At 36.8% G+C, this 24,954-nt stretch overlaps 1 protein-coding gene across 6 annotated transcripts in view; it reads right to left on the bottom strand.

Annotated features, from left to right (window-relative positions):
* The window catches only part of LOC101698204 (solute carrier organic anion transporter family member 1B3-like), a 143,084-nt gene that overhangs the window by 43,712 nt on the left and 74,418 nt on the right, over positions 1-24,954 (bottom strand). For all 6 annotated transcript variants that reach the window (XM_087214036.1, XM_087214040.1, XM_087214035.1 and 3 more), the window contains exons 13-14: positions 12,475-12,539; positions 10,141-10,258 (exon numbers count right to left, since the gene is read on the bottom strand). In XM_087214036.1, coding sequence (XP_087070162.1) covers positions 10,141-10,258; positions 12,475-12,539 — 183 coding nt within the window. The remainder of the gene's footprint in view (positions 1-10,140; positions 10,259-12,474; positions 12,540-24,954) is intronic.

The following is a 24,954-nucleotide window of genomic DNA, read 5'->3' as shown; positions in this document are numbered from 1 at the left end:
ATGTTTGCCCTACTGGAGTTAGGAGTTCCCTTAGTCCTATTCCTTTGTATCCTCCCTAGTTATACAGTAATGTCTACATTGTGCCATTCAGTGTTGGAAGTGTTTGACTTTCATTTGTACAGGGGCTTGGAGCTAAGAGTTTGACTTAAATCTTAGTGGCGACTTTGGACTTGGACTTTTCAGCAATGCTGATACTATTAGGATGTTGGCAACTCTTAGAGAAGGACTACTGCTTTTTTTGCATAAATGGACATTCATGAGTTTTTGAGGGGCAAGGGGCAGAATGTTATGGATTTTGTTTAGATGTTCCCCCAAAGCTTCATGTGGATGAGGTGGGACTTTCTTTCATAGAGGTAGTTGAATCTGGAATGTGTGATGCAGCAGTTAAGGGCATATGATTACTAAACCACTACATGTGAGTGATTAGTTTGGCACTGCCCTAATCCCCAGAGTCTGAATAAGATAAAAGGGACAGAAAGATACTGTGAAACTCCTCTTGTTGCCTTTGCTACCTTGTGCATGCCACGTTGTTTCTCCTATGCAATGTCTGTTTCCAATCCTTGTCTTGGAGCCAGCTGGCTATGGAATGAAACCTCTATAAACTGTAACCCAAACAAACTCCTTCCCCTTTAACTTTGGGTCTTGGGTATATTATCTCAGCAACCAGAGAAAAGTAACTAACACATACCACACTCCAATACTCAGGTACTTGAATTCCAACACTGTCTCTAACCCTAAAACTAACCATAATACCTATACTGTAATACTCAGGTACTTGAATTTCAACACTATATCTAACCTTAAACCTAACCTAAACCCTATCATTAACCATAAAACTAACCATAATACTCACACATCAATACTCAGGCACTTATATTTCAATACCATCCCTAATCTTAACCCTAATCCTAACTTAAAATTTAACATTAAACATAATACCCACAGTCCAATATTCAGGTACTTGAATTCCAACACTGTCCCTAAACCTAACCATAACCCTAATCCTAACTGTAATACACACAGTTCAAAACTTAGATACTTGAATTCCAACACTATTCCTAATCCTAAATCTAACCCTAACCTAGCCCTAATCCTAATCGTAACACTAAAACTAATCATAATTCCAACACTTCAAATTCAGATACTTGAAATCCTGCCCTAACACTAACCATAATACCCAAACTCCAAAACACAGAGAGTTGAATTCTAACACTATCCCTAACCCTAACCCTAACACTAAAACTACCCTATCCCTAACAATGATACCCACACTTGAATATGCACTTACATGAATCCCAACACTAGCCCTAATCTTAGCCCTAACTCTAACCATAACACATACCACATTCCAATACTCAGGCACTTGAATTCCAACACTATCCCTAATACCCATGTTCCAATACTCAGTTACTTGAATCCCAGCTCTGTCCCTAACCCTAACACCAACCTCGATACCCACACTCCGATACTCAGGTACATGAATTCCAACACTATCCTTAACACTAAACCTAACACTAATACTAAACCTAACCCTAAAACTAACCCTAACCTAATACCCACACTCCAATAATCAGGTACTTGAATTCTAACAGTGTCCCTAACCCTAATTTTAAACATAACCCAACCCAAACACTAAATATAAAACCCACAATCCAACACTCAGGCACTTGAATACTAACAATATACTTAACCCTAACCCTAACCCAAGCACTAACCTCAGCAATAATACCCATACTCCAATAGGCAAGTTCTTGAATTTCAACACTATTCCTAAACCTAACCAAACCTGAAGCCTAACCATAACCCTAATGCTAACACTAACATTAACTATAATACCCACACTCCGATAATGATGTACTTGAATTCTAACACTATCCCTAACCCTAAAATTAACCCTAAAACTAACCATAATACTCATACTTTAAAACTCAGGTATTTGAATTGCACCATTATACTTAACCCTAACCCTAATGCTAACACTAACAATACTATCCACTAATGTTAATACTAACAATGCTCAAGTACTTGAATTTCAATAATATTCCTAACCCAACCCTAACCCTAAACCTAACTCTGACCCTCACCCTAAGAAACATACCCACGCTTCAATACTCAGTTCCTTAAAACACTATCCCTAACCCTAACCCTAAAACCCACCATAATAGTCACACTTCAAAACTCAGCTACTTGTATTTCAACACTGTCCCAACCCCTAAAGCTAAACCTAACCCTAACCCTAACTAAGCAGAATGCCCACACTATAAATACTTAGGTACTTGAATTCTAACACTATACTTAACCATAACCATACCCCCAAATTTAACCCTAACTCTAACCATAATACTCACATTTGAATACTTAGATACTTGAATTTCAACACTTTCCCTTAATTTAACCCTCAACCTAATACTAACCATAACACAAAAACTAGAAATAACCATGATTCCAACACTCCAGTATTCAGGTACTTGAATTCCAGCACTATCCCTATCCCTAAACCTAACCCCAACTCTAATCCTAACCCTAACTCTAACCATAATACTTGCACTGCAATACCCAGATAGTTGAATTCCAATACTATCCCTAACCCCAACCCAAACACTAAACCTACCCTATCACTAACAATGATACTCAGACTCGAATACTTGGTTACATGAATTTGACCACTATTCCTAACCTAACCCTAACCATAACCATAACACCAACCATAGTACCAACATTCCAATACTCAGGAACTTAAATTCCAACACTATCACTAACATTAACCGTAACACTAACAATAATATCACACTTCAATACACAGGTACATGAATTCTAACACTACTCATAACACTAACCATAACCTAACCATAATACCCACACTCCAATATTCATGTACTTGGATTCCAACGCTATCCCAAAGCGTAACCCTAGTCATACCCTAAAGCAAACAATAATATCCATGCTCCAATACACACTTACTTGAATTCCAAAACAATACCTAACCCTAACCCCAACCCTAACACCAACCATAATACCCACACTACAATACTCAGGTACTTAAATTCCAACACTTTCACTATCTGTAATCCTAACCATTACCCTAATAGTAACCATAATACCCATACTCCAAAATTCAGGTACTTGAATTTTATCACTGCCCCAAATCCTAACCTTATCCCTAACCCTAACATTAACTATAATTCCCACACTGTAATGTGCAGGTATTTGAATTCCAACATTATACCTAACTGTAACCCTAACCATAATGATAACACTAACCATAATACCAACATTCCAATACTGAGGCCATTGAATTCTAACACAATCCCTAACCATAACCCTAACCCTAACACTAACCTTTCCAAGAACCCTAATACTCACACCCAAATACTCAGGTACATGAATTCCAACCTATTTCTAGCCTTAACACTAACCCTAACCCTAACACTAACACTAAACATAATCCCCACACTGCTATGTTCTGAAACTTGAATTCCAACACTATACTTAACCCACATCCTAACCCTAACACTAACACTAACAATAATACACACCTTAAAATACTTAGATTCTTGAATTCCAATACTATTCCTAACCATAATGTGAACCCTATCCCAAACACTAATACTAACCATAATACCTAAAGTCCAATACTCAGGTACTTGAAGTCCAACACTATGCTTTACCCTTACTTAAATTGTAACAGGAACACTAACGAAAATACCCACACTCCAATATTCAGGAACTTGAATACCAACACTTCCTAACCCTAAAACTAACACTAATCCTAATAATAACAATAAACATAATACACACACTCCACTACTCAAGTATCTGAATTCTAAGACTATACATAAACCTAACCCTAACCCTATACCTAACAATAATACCCACACTCCAATACTCAGGCACTTGAATACCAACAGCATACTTAACCATAACCCTAACCCTAACCCTTACCTTAACAATAATACCCATACTCCAATACTCAGGTTCTCGAATTGCAGCACTATTCCTAATCCTAACCCTATTCCAAAGCCTAACAGTAGCCTAACACCAATAGTATCACTAACACTAACTCTAAACATAATACACACACTCCAATAATGATGTACTTGAATTCCAACACTATACCTAACCTAACCCTGAACCTAACCCTCACACTAACTATAGTACTCATACTCAAAAACTTGGGTATTTGAATTCCACCACTATACTTAACCTTATCCCTAACCCTTAACACTAACCCTAACCCTAAAAAAGAACCTAACAATAATACCCACACTCCAATATTCATGTACTTTGATTTGAACACTATCCCAAAGCATAACCTTAATCATACCCTAAAGCAAACAATAATACCCACACTCTAATACATACTTACTTGAATTCCAAAACAATGCCTAAATTCCAAAACAGTAACACTAACGCTAAGAATACTACCCACACTCCAATACTCAGGTACTTGAATTCCAATAATATCCCTAACCCAACCCTGACCCTAACCCTAACATTAACCCTCACCATAACAATAAAGCCTACGCTTCAATACACAGTTACTTGAATTCCACACTATCACTAACTCTAACACTAACTATAACCCTAAAACCCTCCATAATAGTCACACTCCAATACACAGCTACTTGTATTTCAATACTGTCTCTAATCCAAACCCTAATCCTAACCCTAACCCTAACATGAACAATAATACCCACATTTCAACACTCAGGTACTTGAATTACAACTCTGTCCCTAAATATAACATTCAACCTAACACTAAACCTAACCCTAATCCTAATCCTAACCCAAATAATAGCCATGATTCCAACACTCCAATATTCAGATACATGAATTGCAACACTGTCTCTAAGCTTAACACTAACCATAGAATTAAACGTAACACTAACCATAATACCCACACACCAATACTCAGATACTTGAATTTCAACACTCCACCTAATCCTAAAACTAACACTAACCCTAACCATAAACCTGTCATGAACCCTAACACTAACCATAATATCCATATTCCAACCATCAGGCACTTGTATTCCAACAGTATCCCTAAGCCTAACCCTAAACTTAATGTTAAACCTGTCACTAACCATAATACCCACACTCTGATATTCCAACAGTGTCCTTAAACCTAACCCTAATCCTAACCCTAAGCCTAAATATATCATAAACACCAACCATAGTACCCACACTCCAATATCCAGGCACTAGAATTCAAACTGTTCCTAACGCTAGCCTTACTCCTAATCACAAAACCCACACTCCAATACTCAGGTACTTGAATTCCAACACTTTCCCTAACCCTAATCCTAACCATAACACAAAGAATAACCATAATACCCACACTCCAATACTGAGGCCCTTGAACTCTAACAATGCTCCTAACCTTAACTTTATCCCAAGCCCTAACACTAATACTCCAAAACTTAGGTATTTGAATTCCAACATTTTCCTAAACTGTAACCATAACCATAGCCATAACACTAAGCATAATACCAACACTCCAATACTGAGGCCTTTGAATTCTAAAATTGGCCCTAACCATAACCCTAACCCTAACACTAACACTAACCATAATACACATACTCAAATACTCAGATACATGAATTCCAAAATTATACCTAGCCCTCACCTTAATACTAACACTAACACTAATCATAACACCCACACTAGAATATTGAGGTACTTAAATTCCAACACTATAGTTAACCCTAACACTTACCCTAACATTAACAATAATACCCATTAAAATGCTCAGGTCTTCAATTCCAAAACGGTCCCTAATGGTAAACATTACCCTATCACTAACACTATCACTAACCATAATACCCACACTCCAATAATCATGTACTTGAATTCCAACACTGTCCCTAATGCTAACCCTAAAAACCTAACACTAACACTAACACTAAACATAATACCCACACTCTAATAATCAGGTACATGAATTCCAACACTATCCTTAACCCTAACCCTAACCCTAAACCTAACAATAATACCCAACTTTCAATACTCAATGACTTGAACTTCAACACTATCTCAAAAATCTAAATCTTTTTTTTTCCCCATTAACTTTATTGGTACATTTTAGGTATACAATACAGTTACATTCATCATTGGGATCTTGTACCATTACATGAGTATCTTGGTTCTTATTTTTTCCCCCTTCCCTTGCCCTCCTTTCACCCCCTCCACCCTTCCCTATTTGCAAAGACCTTGTTTCCATTTTTTTCCTCTTTTCATATTTTTTCCTTTCCCTTTTTTCCCTTCTCCTACCCCTCCTAATTCCCCTGCTCTTTTAGACCTTTTCTTCCTGTTACACAATATCAGTTGTACATTTTTTAAATTACAATATTAAGATCTAGGAGACATTACCACAGATTTTACAGAATTTAAAAGGATATAGAAAGCATATTACAAAAATTTTTTTTGAAATAAATTTGACAACTTCTAAGAAGTAACTTAGACAAATTAATGAAACGAACTCTGGAGGAAATATAAAATTTGAATAGCACCTATTAAAGAAAGTATATTCCTAGCTTGAAAACCTACCTATATGACAACAGCAGGCTCATAAACATTTTAACTTATAAGTTATATCAAACAATTAAAGCAGAAAAAAGAAGGAACACTTCTCCCCTCATTTTAGGAACTCAACATTGTGCTAATACTAAAACTGGATAAAGATAATAGAAGAAAAAAGTATGAACATAGATAGAAATTTATTTAACAAAACAAACTATTAGAAGTCAGATCTGGCAGGATGTAGAAAGTGGTTTTGTTATAGGGATGGCAGTGTTGGTTCAGCATTGGAAGATCCACCCCCAAAAGTCATCATTTTAACAGAGGAAAGGAAAAAGCCATATGATCCTGTCACTAGTTGGAGAAAAAGTATTGGACCAAATTCTACAGCTGTTCATGGTAAAAGCTATCAGGAGACTAGAAGTAGAACAGAAACTTCTCAACAGATTAAAGACATGTACTCCATACTTCCAGCGAGAATGCCTTATATGAATGAAGAAGATACAATGCTTTCTCCTTAAGGTGGGGAACAAGGGCAGATATGCTTACTCTTTATCCATTAAACTTTGAAACCTAGTCCTCACCAAAATAGTCTGACAATAAAATGACACAACTAGGATAGGATTGGCATGGCAGAAGCAAAATCTTTATATGTAGATGAAATGATCATCTACAGAGAAAATACTAAGAAATCTCTAGGAGCCCCTAGAACTTGTACTTGAATTTAGCAAGATTAGAAAACACAAGGTATATATAAAAATTCAGGTCTGTGTATACTTGCTATAAATGAAGAACTGGATATTGAAATTTTAAAGTTATGTAGGAGTACAAAGGACCCAGAAAAGCCACAAACAAAAACAGTGTTGGAAGACGTTTAGCACCCAATTTTAAGACTTCTTCTAAAGCTATAGTAATCAAGGCAGTGTTGGTGTAAGGAAAGACATATAGATCATTTGAATAAAACAGAGAATCTAGAAAGAGAACCACACATATATGGTCCACTGAGTTTTGAAAGATTATTCAACATTAGCAAAAAATCTAAATCTTACATAACCCTAACCCTAACACTAACCATAGTACCCACAATCCAATACACAGATACTTGAATTCCATAACCCTAAACCTATCTGTAACCTATCTATAACCTATCTGTAACCTATCCTAAACCTATCTGTAACACACTCCAATACTCAGGCACTTAAATTCTAATACTATATTTAAGGTTAACCCTAATAATAACTCTAACACTAATTCTAATCCTAAACCTAGCCCTAACCCTAACCCTAATAATAATAACCAGCCTCCAATACTCAGGTTCTTGAATCCCAACAGTGTTTCTAATCCTATCCCTAACCAACACTAACACTAACCATCTGATGCTTAGGAACTTGAATTCCAACACTGTTTAACCCTAACCTTAACCCTAACTCTCACAATACCCATACTCCAATATGCAGGTACATGAATTCTAACACTATCTCTAACCCTCATCCTAACCCTAACCCTCTCACTAACCCTAACCATAATACCCACACTCCAAAACTCAGGTACTTGAATTCCATAACTATCCCCAACGCAAAACCTAACATAAGCCCTAACCCAAACCCAAACCCTAAAAATAATACCCACATTCCAATACTCAGGTAGTTGAATTCCAACACTATTCCTAACCCTAACCCTAAACCTAACCTCCATCTAAACCCTAACCTTAACCCTAAACCTACACTAACTCTAGCAATAATACCCACACTCCAAAACTCAGAGACTTGAATCCCAACACTATCCCTAACAATAACCCTAACCTTAACCCTAACACAAACCATAATACCCACATTTGAATACTCATGTTATTGATTCCAACATTATTCCTAACACGAATCCTAACCCTAACTGTTACACTAACATTAACCATAATATTTACACTTCAATACTCAGGTACTTGAATTCCGACAGTGTCCCTAACCCTAACACTAACCATAATGCCAACACTTCAATACACAGGCACTTGAATTCTAACACTGTCCCTACCCCAAACTTAACCCTAAAGCTAACACTCACCATAATAACCACACTCAAATACTCAGGTATTTGAATTCCAACCCTATCCCTAACCCTAATCTTAACCTTACCCCAACACTAACCAAAATAACCAAACTCTAATACTCAGGAACTTGATTCCAACACTATCCCTAATGTTCAATCTAACCCTAACCCTAACCATAATATCCACACTCTAATACTCAGGTACTTATCCCTATCCCTAATCCTAACCTTAAATCTAATCCTAAACCTAATTCTAACACTAACATTAACCCTAATACCCACACTCAGATAATCAGATACTTGAATTCTAACATTGTCCCTAACCATAACACTAAACCTAATCCTTAAACTAACCATGATACCCACAATCTAATACTCAAGTACTTGAATTCCAACACTATACTTAACTCTAACCCCAACCCTAACAATTATACTCACACTCCAACATGCAGGTACATGAATTTCAACATTATCCCTAAATGTAACCCCAAACCAAACCTAAACAAAACACTAAGCATAAAACTTACATTCCAATAATCAGGTATTTGAATTCCAAAACTGTCCTTAACCCTAACCCTAACCCTACTCTACCCTAATCCTAACTTGCACCATATCCACACTGCAATCTCGGGTACTTGAATTCCAACAGTATCCCTAACACTATCCTTAACCCTAATCATAATACCCACACACCAATAATAAGGTATTTGAATTCCAACACTGTCCCTAACCCTACTCCTAAACTTAGCCGTAACGCTAACCATAATACCCACACTCCAATCTCAGGTACTTGAATTCCAACATTATCCTTAACCCTAACTCTAAACAACTCTAAATGTAACCCTACCCCTAACCCTAACAATAATACCCACAGTCCAATACTCAGTTACTTGCATTCCAACCACTATCCCTAATCCTAACCCTAGCTCTAACCTTAAAACTAACCATTATACCCACACTTTAATACTCTAGTACTTGAATTCCAATACTGTCCCTAACCTTAACACAAACACTAACCATAATACCCACACTCCAATACTCAGGTAGTTGAATTTCAGCTGTTATTAACTCTAACTCTAACTTTAACACCAACACTCCAATACTCAGGTACTTGTATTTCAACACTATTCCTAAGCCTAACACTAACCATATTCCCCAGACTCCAATAATCAGGTAATTGAATTCCAACACTGTCTCTAACCTTGACCCTAAACTTAATCCTAATGCTAACACTAACCGTAATATCCACACTTCCATACTCAGGTACTTGAATTCCAACACTTTCCTTAAACCTAACTCTAACCCTACCACTAATCCTAAACCTAACACTAACCATAATACCCACACTCCAATACTCAGGCACTTGAATTCCTAACCCTAACCCTAATACTAACAATAGCTATTAGGTGTATCAAGATGAATTTCCTCACAGTCTGATATATTACTGATTACCAACTAAGGATTCATTAAATGGTGACTTTAATTATTAATATATTATTATATTCAAAATGATATACGTTTGGAATTAACATAGTTAAAGGAAAAATCAATGAATGAAATACACATATGGCAACTTACCCAAATAATACTGAATTATACATCCTACAGGCACCTCGTGATCCACAGGTGGTGACAGACCACTTTAAACATGTTGTATCAATCATGGCCCCATAATATATTGGAGATAGTATTCCTGCTGCAATATGAGATGAGAAGGCATCAATCTATAGAATATTTCAAGCGAAACTAGGTGGCATTCTACATTGATCCATTTGACAGTAAGAAAAGGTGAAAAGTTTGGAAGACTCATTGTTTTGGCCTAATTATATGAAAAAATCAAGTATATAGGGACCTACAAAGAGTCACATCATATACAGTAATACCTCAGTTCACAAACTCTTCTGTCTATGAAAAATTCATTTTGGAAACAGAAACATTCTGCAAAATTTTGCTTCTGCATTGGGTAAGAAACATGACTGAGGCCATCTTACCTACACGAACATGAACACAGCCATCCTCCCCAGAATTGTGAAACAAATTATGTTCATGAACCTAGGTACCACTGTAGTAATCTGACACACATCCTTTTTTTTTTTTTTTGAGACAGGGTCTCACTATCTAGTTCAGGCTAACCTTGAACTCACTATGTAGCCCAGCCTGACCTTGAACTCACAGCAATCCTCCTACCTCAGCCTCTTGAGTGCTGGGATGACAGGCATGGGCCATCACACCCAGCTCACACACATCTTTTATGTACCCTAAACTTCTGAGAACACATAAGGAAAAAGGAGCATTAAATGTATATAAGGTCATTTTTCCTGAAATTTTTAATCTTCTAACTTTTTTTGAATAATTTTCAATTTAACAAACTACATAGCATTTTACAATTCATAACTGTATTTTATTCAAGACAATTGTTTGTGAATTACAAATTTCGTCCTCAGTATGTACTTTGCCATGGAAGCAATTGGATTTCACTGAACCAGGTATAGGACACATCAAACATAGTTACAATGGCAAATTACAATTGAATGGTAAAATTTATTTTTAAAAATGTTATGTTGTTGGGCTGGGGATGTGGCTCCACAACATAGCACTTCCCTGGGACATATAAAGTCCTGGGTTCAATTCTCCAGCAGAGCAAAAAAATAAAAGAAATAAAAATAAAATTCTAAGTTATTGGTAGAATTTCTTTAATTCTCATGGTCTTGTGTCAACATATGAGAAGGAATATTAACCACTCAGATTCTATGGTAAGCTTCTGAGGTACTAGGAGGGAGGCATCTCCACTGGGGCTGGAGGTAGAGAAATGCCAGCAGGTACAGAGGCTGCCAGACATAGATGCACGGCAGAGAATACTGCAGAAAGAATTGGTATGGAATCTCACAGCACCTCCATCTTCTCCTCCTTGTCATTCCCTACAGTTCTTCTTTCCACCTTTGAGGATCTGTGACATTCTCTTCAAATGCACTTCCTGTCAAGGTTTACACTGTAATTTGACTGCAATCTTATGTTTCTTTCCTTGGCTTCCAGAGGTCCCAGGGATTGGCTCCTCCTACTTCCTTAAGTTTTCCTGCCAGTGGTTGCCTCTGACCCAGGATGAGTCCTCTGCCCAATCCCCAGATGAAGGGTGAGCATGTAATAGTTCTAAATCTTACAAAGTATTATGCACAAGGGTTAGGTTAGAAGTGGTTAAAATAACGATAGATATCTGGGAATGAAAATGGCAAATGACAGCTAGGTAGAGAGGATGGTTTCCTAAATCTCTGACAAATCACCTCATTTGAATATTTAGAAGCCTTTAGCCTCTAGAGCTTATGGTCCCACTCTTTGCCAATAAATTTCACAATATTCCAAGCTCTTTTTAATTTAGAATGTTCTTTTAATCCAAGACGCCTAATTCCAGAGTCCGGGTTGTCATTCCCTTTTTAGTTTGAACTTCTACTAAAGGTTAGCCACCCAGTCTTACAAGATTTAACAGTAAAAAGCTGTGCAACCAATCTCAGTTTTTTATTACTTTGAACAATCTCAGCTGGATCAAATCCTCAGGACTCCCAAGCTGCTTCAGGCATTACCTACATAGTGACTCCTTTTAGAAAGAAGGCCCTCCACTCTGCCTACCTGAAAGAAATATTCCTCAGCAGAAAATTCTTAGGGACTGCCTATCTTTGTCTTAAAGCATGTAATACAAATATAATGATTCCTTTGTCTTAATAGATTGATCTTAGAATTACCAATCAAATTTTAAGGTCATACAGTTTTCCTGTCTTCTATTTATTATCTTACCACAAAAATAGAAATGATTCTCTTTTACACTTTTCTTAAACTTTCATATAATCAGGAATTAATAACATTCAGTTTTTGTGCTTTGACATGAATATTTATCTTCTGAATGTAACATATTTCTCATACCTAGTGTTCGTATAATCAGTGAATGGAAACCCATTGCAAGAGACTTCAATTCAGGTTGAACAATTCTGAAAGAAGACAAAAGCAAAGAAACATTAAACATCTTTAAAATACCAAACTGACTTCAATATTAAAATAGTCTTGTATAATTTTTCTTTGTGATGACTCTCAATTCAATGGAGCACATTATACAGTTATTATCTTCAGTTTTGAAAGGTACACACTTCAGTGATAATAATTATGACATTAACTGTTTAAAGTGTTATAATTTCAAGATAATTTCATAAGCATTTTTACATTTCATCCTTAGGAAAATCCCATGAGAACATGGCTGTAACAGACTTTTTGATTCCTATGAAGACACTGACCATGCAGTGTCTGTTCAGTGGACAAACCCCACAGAAAAAGAGCAGATTCCTTCACCTAGCCATGGGTCACAGTACACTGCTTACCACTCTTATTCCTGTTACTGTTATAACAGAAAGTTTTACTACCATTCTTACTGAAATACATAATGCAGCCAGAATAGTAGAAAATGTTCTGTATTCTACTGTCTAGGCTCACTGTTATTTTTAAATGTACAAAGCACATTTCAATCCACAGTTAGAAGATCAGTCACTGTTGCATTTAGGAAATTATTCCCACAATTCCATTTTTCTGTTTTCAGTAAGTTGATGGCACCACTAGCCCCGTGATAAGCTAATACATATCCAATGAAATAAAATTATCTGACAGCAATAGAAATGGTGGCGTCACTGTAGGAAAGAGATTGCAACTCAAAACAAAAATCATTTTTACTGAAATACTGAACCGAGTGATACAGTTTTGTTTTTCTTTTTCTCAAACTATTTTCTTATCATTCAACAAACATTTACTAGTACTTCCTGAGAGATGTCATACTAGTTTTTGTTTTTGAAAATAAGAGAAAATAGATGATTCATATCAACTAAGTGACTTGAAAAAGATATTTAACTTCTCTTAGCCTTAGTTCGTTTACTTGCCAAGTGGGCATAATAATGCTTATCTCATATGTTGTGAGAGTACAATGCAATGAGCAAGCACTTTATACCTCAGTTTTATTCACAAGTATTTGCTTAGTAATCCTTTCAGGAGAACTATGATTTATTGAGGCCCACAAAAGTATTTGAAAAAGCTAGGGGTTGTGGCACATCCCTAGTCCCAGCTCCTTGGGAAGTTGATGCAGGGGCATCATTTAAGCTCTGGAGTTTAAGACAAGACTGGACAATAACACAAGCTTGTCTCAAAAACAAAGAACAACAGCAACAACAACAAAACAGAGAAAGAATGAAAAAGGATTTGAGAGCTTACAAAACTACATAGCACAAAATTAAATTAAACACAATAATAAAATTAAACATAGGACTCCTGGGAAGATGGTGGAGTGGTGAGCAACATCAAATCAGCCGCTCTGAATTTTGGGGTCCAGATGTTGGGATACAGCAATATGGAGAAGCGAGGAAAGAGAGAAGTGGATCCCTAGGACAAAGGATCTGATGTGAGAATTGCAGCCCAGGCAAAGAACAAAGAGAGGGACCTCAATGCAGAAGAGGGAAGTGGCAATTGGTGCTTTCATCCTGAATCTCAGCTCATGGTGTGGGAGAGGCACTTTGAATCTATTGAGGCATGGTGACTACCAATGACCTCTGATGACTCCATGCAGAAAAGAACCAGTGGAAAGGAGCAGTGGACACTGTGGGCTAAAGTGGCTTGTGAGTGATTTCGGTTCAGATGTCCCCAGGAGAGGGTGAGTTGCTCATCATCATTTTGTTAAAGGAGAAGCTGAGCATAGTACTCAGGGCAGCTGTGGGTTGCCTCCATCTGGGGGCTCCCAGTGTCAGGGTGAGATGAGGCACACCATAGGAGACACCCAGGGTCAGGGAGGCCAGTTGCTGGCAAAGAGGCACCTAGAATGATGTGGGCTGAGCAACTCAGGCCCAGCCTCACGGCCAGAAACCAAGGTTAGCCTTAAATTTAGTGGACTCGAAAGTAAAGGCTTGCTGGGGTTATCCATCCCTCAACATACTGTAATTATACTATACACTTTTCTGGGGTCAACCAATATGGATCTGGGCTTTTTCTGGCCCCTTTGTCTACCAATGACAACAGATACACTCCCTGAAGTAGGCATTTTTTTTCTTCCTTTCTTTGCTTATATTTTTCTCAACTGTTTCTTCTGGTTTTTATGTGTGTGAATATTATTTCTAGGGTTTTTTGTTGTTTTGCTGTGTTCCTGTTTCTGTTTCTTCCTTCTTTCCTTCCCTCCTGTCTTTTTCACCAGGGTAAAATTCACCCTTGAAGTTGAAATTCAAGGGTGACATTCATCCTTGCTTCTAATCTCTTTGTCTGCTTCTATTTCTCTATTTTTCTTCTTATTCCTTTTAAATTTTCTTCCTTAATGGTAAAGTCACTCTTTTGAGGGGATATTTACTGTATACAACTTTCTGGTTTGTTTTAAATTTGGTTATATAACCACAAATCTTGTCCACATTTAAGAGTTTCAAATTAATAGTTACCACAGTTTATCATTTTTTAGGCTGTGCTTGACGCTATTGTTATACTGATTGCATTACTTTTCCCAATGTAACATAGTTGTTCTAATCAATTTTTCTTTCTTTTATGCCAAGATCCAGATTGCCTGAGAGTCATAAACAATACTATAGACAAGTACCAAAGAACCAGGAGCTAGGCCAAATAGCCTCCAAATTCTTTTTTCTTTTTTTCATTAATTTTATTGGTATGTTTTAGGTATAAAGTATGCTGACATTCATTATTGGGAACTTGTACCTTTACATAATATATCTTGGTTTTTATTTTTCCCCATTCCCTGCCCTCCCTTGCCCTCCTCCACCTCCCCCTATTTACAAAGACTTTTGTTTCCATTTTTTCCTTTTCTCATATTTATTCTTTTCTCTTCTTTCCTTTCCCTTACCCTGCCCACTTCCCCTTCCCCTTTGGAACTTTTCTTCCTATGTCACATGATTTATTACACATTTTGATTCTTATTTACACTTTCAGTTTCTCACACCAGAGAAACTATTTGGTATTTACAAATGTGTGTCCTATATATTTCATTTAAAAGTATGGCCTCAATGTGCATCCATTTAGCTATAAATGTCTAGTTTCTCATTCCTCATGGCTGAGTAGTACTCCATTTTATTTTTTAAAACACAATTTTTTTATCCAGTCTCCAGTTGATGTGCAAGTGGGCTGTTTTCAAGTTTTAGCTATTACAAACTCTGCCGCTATGAACATGGGTGCACATATATCACTGTGGTATGATTCTTTTAATTCTTTTGGGAAGATACCCAGCAGGGGAATAGCTGGGTCAAATGGAACATCTAATCCTAGTTTTTTGAAGTATCTCCACACTCATTTCCACAGTGGTTGCACCAGCCTATACTCCCACCAAGAGTGGAGAAGGGCCAGCAAATTCTTATTTCTAATAAGTTGAAGAAGTAGGATCTTGCAGCAGACTCAAAAGCCAAGAGCCAGCTACACCTAGAAGACTTTGCTGAAAAGTAACCATTTCCTAAGGAGTTATCAATACAAACAAAAAGCTATCCACTACAAGCAATTTACAACTATTAATGCAGAAAATAAACTAAAAATATAGAAAATGAGACGACATGGAAGCAAAATTCAACCCCACTTCCAGCTTGTTGAAGGAACACCCAAGGGGCATTAATGTGGAACATTTCAAAAACCACCCACCTGAACTCTCTAAAATGGTAACAGTGGAATTAACAAAGCAGGTGAATGAGGCTCTAGAAAAAAATCAAATTAGAAATAATTTTCCAGATTTGTAAAGAGATGATGACCATAGTGAAAGACTTTATTAGTGAATGTAGAGTAGATACAGATTTTTTAAAAAATAGAGGAGCTTAGGAAAATGATGGAAATCATGAATGCTCAACATAGAAGGAAATGAAATACAGGAAATAGATTCAAACAGATATCTAGAAGATAAAAAATTAAAGTACATGCAGCAGAATGTGAGGACAGAATGCAGAACTAGAAGACAGGTCTGTGGTTAGCAATCATGAAAAGAAAGATTTCTTTAAAAAATAGCAAGGGATTGTTTCAAGTTGGGGATTGTAATACACACTACCTTGTCTTTGTTGCCCAGTATTGCTTTTGTTATTCTAGGTATATTCTTGTTCGAAATTAATTTTTGGATTGTTTTCTCAAGGTCCATGAAGTATGCTGCTGCAATTTCAATTGGGATTGCATTGAATCTATAGAGCAGTTTTGGAAGTATGGCCATTTTCACTATGTTGATTCTTCCTACCCAGGAGGAAGGCGTGTCTTTCCATTTTCTGATATACTCTTTGAACTCATTTTCCAGAGTGCCATAGTTTTCAGAGTAGAAGTCTTTGATTTCTTTTGATAGGCTGATTCCTAGGTATTTCATTTTTGGGGATGCTCTTGTGAAGTGAGTTGTTTCTTCAGTTCCTTTTTCAGTGAGTCTGTTGTTCGTGTAAAGGAAAGCTATAATTTTTGTAAGTTGACCTTACATCCAGCTACTCTACTGAATTTGGTTATTAAGTCTAGATGACTTTTGGTGGAGTTCCTGAGGTCTTCTATATAGATTATCATAATCTTCAAATAATGACAGTTTGTCTTCTTCATTTCCTATCTTTATTCCTTTTATTTCTTTCTCTTGTCTAAATGCTGTGGCTTAATGTTTCCAAAACCATATTGAAGAGGAGTGGTGACAGAGGACATCCAGGTCTTATTCCTGATTTTAATGGAAAGATTTCAGTTATTGAACATTTAGTATGATACTGGCTGTTGGTTTTTCATAGCTGACTTTTATCAGGTGGAGGTAGAGACTGTCTATTCCAATTTTTTGTACGTTTTCTTTGTAAAATCATGAATGCATGTTGGATTTCGTCAAATGATTTTTCTGCTTCTGTTGAGGTTATCATATGGTTTTTGTCTTTGGCTCTATTAATATAGTGTATTACATTTATTGATGTGTTTATGTTGAACCATCCCTGCATCCCTCAAGTGAATCCCACTTGGCCAGGGTGTATGATCTTCTTGATGATCTTCCACATTCCATTTGTGAGTATCTTATTAAGGATTTTTGCATCTATGTTCATTAGTGAGATTGGCCTGTAGCTCTCTTTTTTTGTTTGTTCTTTCTCTGCTTTGGGGATCAAGGTGATGCTTGCTTCCCAGAATGAATTTTGGAGTACTGCCTCCCTTTCAATTTCATTGAAGAGTTTAAACAGTAGTGGCAGTAGTTCCTTTCTAAATGTCTTATACAATTCAGCAGTGAAGCCATCAGGACCTTGGCTTTTCTTAGTGGGTAAGTTTTAAATTATGTTTTCAATTTCATTGATTGATATTGGGTTGTTTAGAATTTTTAGGTCTATTTCATTCAACTTTGGTAATTCATATGTATCTAGGAATCTGTCCATGTCTTCTGAGTTTTCCATCTTATCGGCATATAGGTTCACAAAGTAGGTATTGATGATCCTCTGAGTCTGTTGTAATTTCACCTGTTTCATTCCTAATTGCATGGATTTGGGTCTTTTCTTTTTTTTTTTTTTTTTTTTTTTGATAAGCTTGGCTAAGGGTTTGTCAATTTTGTTTATTCTTTCAAAGAACCATCTCTTTGCTTCATTGATTTTTTATATCATTCCCTTAGTCTCCATTGCATTGATTTATGCTCTGATCTTTATAATTTCCTCCCTTATATGAGCTTTGGGTTTCTCCTGCTCTTCTTTTTGTAGAAGCTTGAAGTTCAGCATCAGGTTGATTATTTGAGCTTGCTCTGTTTTCCTAATATGTGTATTCACTGCTATGAATTTCCCTCATAGAACTACTTTCATTGTGTCCCATAGATTCCAGTATGTTGCATTGACATTGTCATTTAATTGTAGAAACTGTCTGATTTCTTCCTTAATTTCCTCTATGACCCACTGGTTATTCAGAAGTGTGTTGTTCAATTTCCATGTGTTTATGAAATTCTTGTGGTTGTTTTTGCTATTGATCTCCAATTTCATCACACTATGGTCTGATAATAGGTAGGAAATAACTTAAATTCTTTTACACTTATTTAAACATGTTCTATGAGCCAGCTATTTTGGAGAGCAACCCATGTGCATTGTGATTTTGTGGGGTGGAACACTAGGTAAACATCTGTTAAGTTCATTTGTTCAAGAGTTTCATTGAGTTCTAGTATTTCTTCATTTATTTTCTCTCTTGTTCACCTATTTGTGACTGTAGGGTATTGAGAGTATTAGTGTTTATTGCATTTTTCATGTCCATTGTGGTGCTGGCATAGAAACAGATCTGAAGACCAGTGGAACAGATTAGAAGATACAGAAACAACTCCAGACACACTCAGCCACCTCATCTTTGACAAAGAGCCAAACATTCTCACTGGAGGAAAGATAGCCTCTTTAATAAATGGTGCTGGAAAAATTGGATCTCAACTTGCCAAAGATTAAAACTAGGCCTATATCACTTACCATGCACTAAACTAAAATCAAAATGGATTAAAGATCTAAATATTAAAATAGAAACACTAAATGAGCCAGAAGGGAGGTTAGGTAAAACACTTGAAGACATTGGTATAGGAAAAGATTTAATGAACAAAACCTCAGTTGCACATGAACTAGCACAAAGAATCAACAAGTGGGATCTCTTTTCATTAAAAAGCTTAGGCACAGCAAGAGACCACCAACAGAGTAAAGAGACAACACACAGTGTGGGAAAAAAATTTTACCAGCTGTTCCTCAGACAAAGGTCTACTATCTAGAATATATAAAGAACTCAAAAAAATCAGACCTCCCAAATTTAAAGACCCAATCTGATATTAGGTGTCTGAAATGAATAGATATTTCTCAAAGAAGTAGAAATAGCAAATAAACATATGAAAAAAATGTTCAATATCACTGGTCATTCAAGTGATGCAGATAAAAACAACACTGAGATTCCACCTCACTCCAGAAATAATGGCTGCTATCATGAAATCAACCAATAACAAATGCTGGCAGGGCTGTGGGGGCAAAGGAACCCTTTTCCACTGTTGGTGTGAGTGTAGACTGGTGCAACCACTGTGGAAATCAGTGTGGGGATACCTTAAAAAAGTAGGATTAGAGGTCCCATTTGACCCAGCTATTCCCCTGCTGGGTATCTTCCTCAAAGAATTAAAAGAATCATACCACAGTGATATATGTGCACCATGTTCATAGCGCCACAGATTGTAATAGCTAAAACGTGGAAACAGCCCAATTGCCCTTCAACTGGAGACTGGATAAAGAAATTAGAGAGTTTCTACACTTAAACAATAGTACCAATGCAACATAACGGAACTTATGGGATGCAATGAAAGCAGTTCTACAAGGGAAAGTCATAATGGTTTATTTGCACATCAGAAAAAAAGAGTAGGCTCAAATAAACAATCTAATGTTGAACTTCAAGCTTCTAGAAAAAGAAGAGCAAGTGAAGCCCAATGTTTGTATGAGGGAGGAAATTGTAAATATCAGATCACAAATTAATGCAATCGAGGCTAAGAAAATGGTACAAAGAATCAATGAATTGAAGAGTTGGTTCTTTGAGAGATTAAACAAAATTCAAAAACCTTTAGCCCACTTTATCCCAAAATGAAAGACTCAAATTCATCCATGAATAAAACGGGTGAAATCACAACAAATTCTGCAGAAATCCAGAAGATCATCAATACCTACTTTGAGAACTTGTATTCCAATAAGATGGAAAACATAGAAGAAATGGATAGATTTCTAGATACGTATGAGTTACCACAGTTGAATTACAAAGATGTAAAAAGTTCTAAATAACCCAATATAAGTCAATGAAATTGAAGATGTAATAAAAAACTTATCAACAAAGAAAAGCCCAGGTCCTGACAGATTCACTGCTGAATTCTTCAAGAAATTAAGAGAAGATCTAATGCCAATGCTCCTCAAACTTTTTAGTTAAATTGAAATGGAAGTAATACTGCCAAGCTCATGATAAAAAACAGGAGAGTCCTGACAAAAAACACACCTGATAATCAATGGAACAGATCGGAAGAAGCAAAAACAACTACAAACACACTCAGTCCTCTTATTTTTGACAAAGGGCCCAAACATCCTCACTGGAAGAAAGATAGCCTTTTTAATAAATGGTGCTGGAAAAACTGGCTTTACACATGATGAAGATTAAACTTAGACCCTTCTCTTTCACCATGCACTAAACTAAAATTGAAATAACTCAAATATCTAAATATTAAAACAGAAAAACTAAATATGCTGGAAGACAAAATAAGTAGAACACTTGAAGACATAGGTATAAGCAAAGACTTTATGAACAAAATCCCAATTGCACAGGAAATATTACCAAAAAATCAAGGGATTCCATATTAAAAAGCTTTTGCACAGGAAAAGAAATCACTAATAGAGTGAAGAGAACTCATAGAGTGGGAAAACATTTTTGCCAACTATTCCTCAAAGGATTAATATCTAGAATATATTAACAACACAAAAAATTGGACCCCTTAAATTTAAAAGCAAAATCCAAAAATGGGCATCTGAAAGAGTAGACATTTCTCAAAGAAGTACAAGCAGCAAATTAAATAAATGAAAAAAGTTCAACATCACTGACTATTTGAGAGATGCAAAATAAAACAATGCTAAGATTTCATCTCACTCCAGAGAGAATGGCTATTATCAAGAAATCAACCAATAACAAATGCTGGGTGGTGGTCTGTGGGGGAAAAGCAACCATTCTCCACTTTTGGTAGACTTGTGAAACCAGTGTGGAAGTCAGTGCAGAGATTCCTCAAGAAACTAAAGCTAGAGGTTCCATTTGTCCCAGCTATTCTCATTCTTGACATCTTTCTGAAAGGGCTAAAAGCATCATACCACAGTGATATAGTCACACCCATGCTTACAGCAGCAGAATTTTTAATAGCTAAATCTTGGAACAGCCCAAATGCCCATCAATGGAAGAATGGATACAGAAGATGAAGTTTTCTTATACAATGGGGTACTACTCTGCTATAAATAAAGATAAACTTGAGATATTTCTAGGTAAATAGATGCACCTTGAGACTATACTCTTAAGTGAAATAAATCGGACACACATGTTTAACTTTCACATTTTTTCTCTGCTGTGAGAAAGTGAAAGGGAAAAATATATCAAAATATAAAATAGATATTGGGAAATAGGGAGAAAATGTTCAAATGAGAAGGGGTACAAGGGAGTGGGAGGGGGGGAATGAAGGAAGGAAAAGGAAAGAATAGAATAGATGAAAAAATGGAAGCTTTAGTAAATAAGTAAAGGAAGAAGGGTTGAAGGGAGGGAAGGGGTTGGAGAAAAAAGATGAATCAAGATAGGTACAGGTGCAAATTCCCTATCATGAATGGGATCATTGTGTACATTTAAAATGTACTCAAAATTAATTTTTAAAAATAAATAAAAAGTAAACATACTATAGTTATATATTAAGAAACAAAACAAAAATGATTTGGGCTCCAAGACTCTTCTAGTTCAGCTGAGGGTACCACACTGAGTCTGAGGGTCAGGAAGCCTGTCCAGTTATTGAAGGAAATGGTTCCTAGTACAAGAGAGAGGGGAAATTAGCACAAATGGACAGTAATTTGTCCACTAAAATCTCTCTCTCAAATATCATGTTTCCCAAAGGAGATTTTCTTATGCATGAGACTACAGTTTATCACTGCTTGGATTCTCTCACAAGTGTCATTTCTAAAGCTGTTGATTTTCAAAGGGTCTAATTGTGTTTCACACTTGAAATGTGAGAAATGAAGTGAAATTTGTTATCAACTTGTCTCTTCACCCAGGAAGAGACCCAGTACGCAGGAGAACTGGATGAACTTGCACATAGGGTTAATATTTTCCTGAAATGGGCCTAAAATCTTCACCAACAACTCAGCAGAAATGGTAGATGTCTGACATTGTGACACACACATAACCACAAACAGCCATACATTTACCCATATGCACACTCACATATAGCCATGTTAATGCCCCATTCTGCTCATATGCACATGCACACTTGAGTATGCTCACCATCATCATGTAAGTATTTATAACTGCAGTGTGATACTTCACATCTGCTACTCAGCACCTTAGTACTCTGAAGGACCACTCAGAATGAATTCATCATGCAAAGCATTCTAAGTGTGTTATTTTTAGTTATTAAAGAACCTCTTCTTAATACAAAAAAATAATTTTCATTGACTTTCTTATTCACACTAATGACAACCAGCCATCATGACCTATTCTTTCTGAGAGGATTCCAAATGAGACCTAAAAGCCTTGTCAACAGACAGCATAGAATTCTTGGCTTCTTCTTTGAAAGAGATTGAAGAGAAGTTAAATTATACACATGAAATTATCACTAGATGTGTAAAAGACCTATTAGATATACAGATACAGGACTGGGCATTGATTCTCCACATTCTTCAGCCTACTATTTCCTAGTCTTTTCCATTTTGCTCAGTATCTCAGAACAGAACTTTGAGATCATCCTTAAATTTTCTTTCTCACATCAATTTATAGTGTCTGTAGATTCTACTCACTTTGTCTTTTAAAAAACACTGAGACTCAAATCACTTTCTACATCCCTTATGATCACTGATAGGTCTGGCACTTGTTAACTTCCAGCTGCCCAAGTTTCTACAGTGGCTGTTCCCAGCTTCCTGAGACCTCAAATATATCATTACTTCTTGTTGCCACCTGGCCTGCCCTACTTGGATATTGCACATCAGACACAACAAAACATTAGCCATTATTATGTCAGAAGAGCCTTATAGTCACATAAACTTTGCTACTCAATTAGTCTTGCTTCTCTGATACTTTACTCTGCATCCACTCCCAATACTTTTTTTAAAAAATAAATACAGCTTTTATAACAGAATGGATCAATCTCCCAAACTTTATAAAAATGAAAAAAGAGGCCTGCCTTTCCATCCATAAGTGCAAGCAGATCTCAGGGAGTAGCTATGTGGCCCAGACCAGCGAGGCTTCAGGCAGATTCCAGCCAGGGGTCCACCCCCATGCCAGAGGCTCCTGCACACCCGCCCAAGCCAAAGGCCTGCCCAGAAAAGAACTCCAGAGGCCCACAACCTTCAGCCAGAGGCCTTCCATACCATCAGCAACAGCCAAGGACCCACCAGGAAAAAAGCCACACAGGCACACAAGCAATACCCAGAGGTTTTCCCTGATACCATTGATAAACGTATGGAGACCCTAGCCAAAGCCTGCGAAGACAACAGGAACTGGGGTGCACAGCCCCCAGCCAAGACCCTCCCAGAAAACAACTACATAGGGGCCTACAGTGAGAGGCACACCTAGATATCATCCCAAGGGTGCACAGATCCCAGCCAAAAGCCCACCCAGACAACAGGTCATTTCAGGGATCCAGAAGGCCACCACTCTGAACTCAGGAAGTGGTGTACTGGTGAGCATCAGAGTAAAGGCTGCTCAGTGGCTTGCTGAGAATTCAAGGCCACTGGGTGAGTTAAAAAGTCACATCAACAAAGGCACAGCAGGCTGCATCTGTTAAAATGAGAAGACAAGTAAATAAGTCTCAAAATCAGATTTCCAGATCACCTAAGGCAACCAAAAGGGGAATGAGATGGAACAATCTGATACTCAACAACCTGGACTCCTTGAACTGGCAATGTGAAATCAGAAATAATTTCTCAGATAACACCAGAAATTGTGCCCATAATACAAGACATGATTAATAAATCTAGAGCAGACACAGATTAAAAAAAAAATAGAGGAGCTGAGGAACATGATGGAATCCCAAAATAGGAAACAAATGGAATCCATAAAACAGATGCAAACAGATTTGTAGGAGATTAAAAACACCATTGAAAGTATACACAGCAGATTCAGCCAATGCGAGGATAGAATTTCAGATATAAAAAATAGGATTGCAATTAGTGACCAGGAAAAGAAAAATTTCTTAAAAATAGTAAGGGACCATAAGAAACCAATCCAATAGCTGATAGGCGATACCAAGAAGAATAACATCAAACTGATCAGAGTCAATAAAGAAACAGAAGAGAGTGCAGACAACATAAAAAAAAATGTTCGCAGAAGGAATGGCAGAAAACTTCGCAAGCAGGGGAAAAGTACTTGGCATACAGATAGTGAGGCATATTGGACATTAGCCACTATAAAAAAATCTACACATAGGTATATAATAGTTAAGATTCCAGAAACCCAACAGAAGAAAAAATTCTATGAGCAGAGAAAAGAAATAAATCACATACCAAGGAGAGCCCATCATAATCACAGCAGACTTCTCAATGCAAACCCTCAAGGCATGAACAGCTTGCAGTGATGTATTTCAAGCCCTAAAGAAAGACAACCCTCCAACCCCGACTGATGTAACCTGCATAATTATCTTTCAAAATTGATGGAGAAATAAACTTTCATGACAAAGAGCACCTGAGGAACTTCATGAGCATT

The sequence above is a fragment of the Heterocephalus glaber genome, unplaced genomic scaffold, assembly GCF_053883595.1.
Source record: "Heterocephalus glaber isolate CG9 unplaced genomic scaffold, H.glaber_assembly_v1.0 deba00001444, whole genome shotgun sequence".
NCBI classification, from domain to species: domain Eukaryota; kingdom Metazoa; phylum Chordata; class Mammalia; order Rodentia; family Bathyergidae; genus Heterocephalus; species Heterocephalus glaber.
This window is presented reverse-complemented; position numbering and strand designations above follow the sequence as displayed.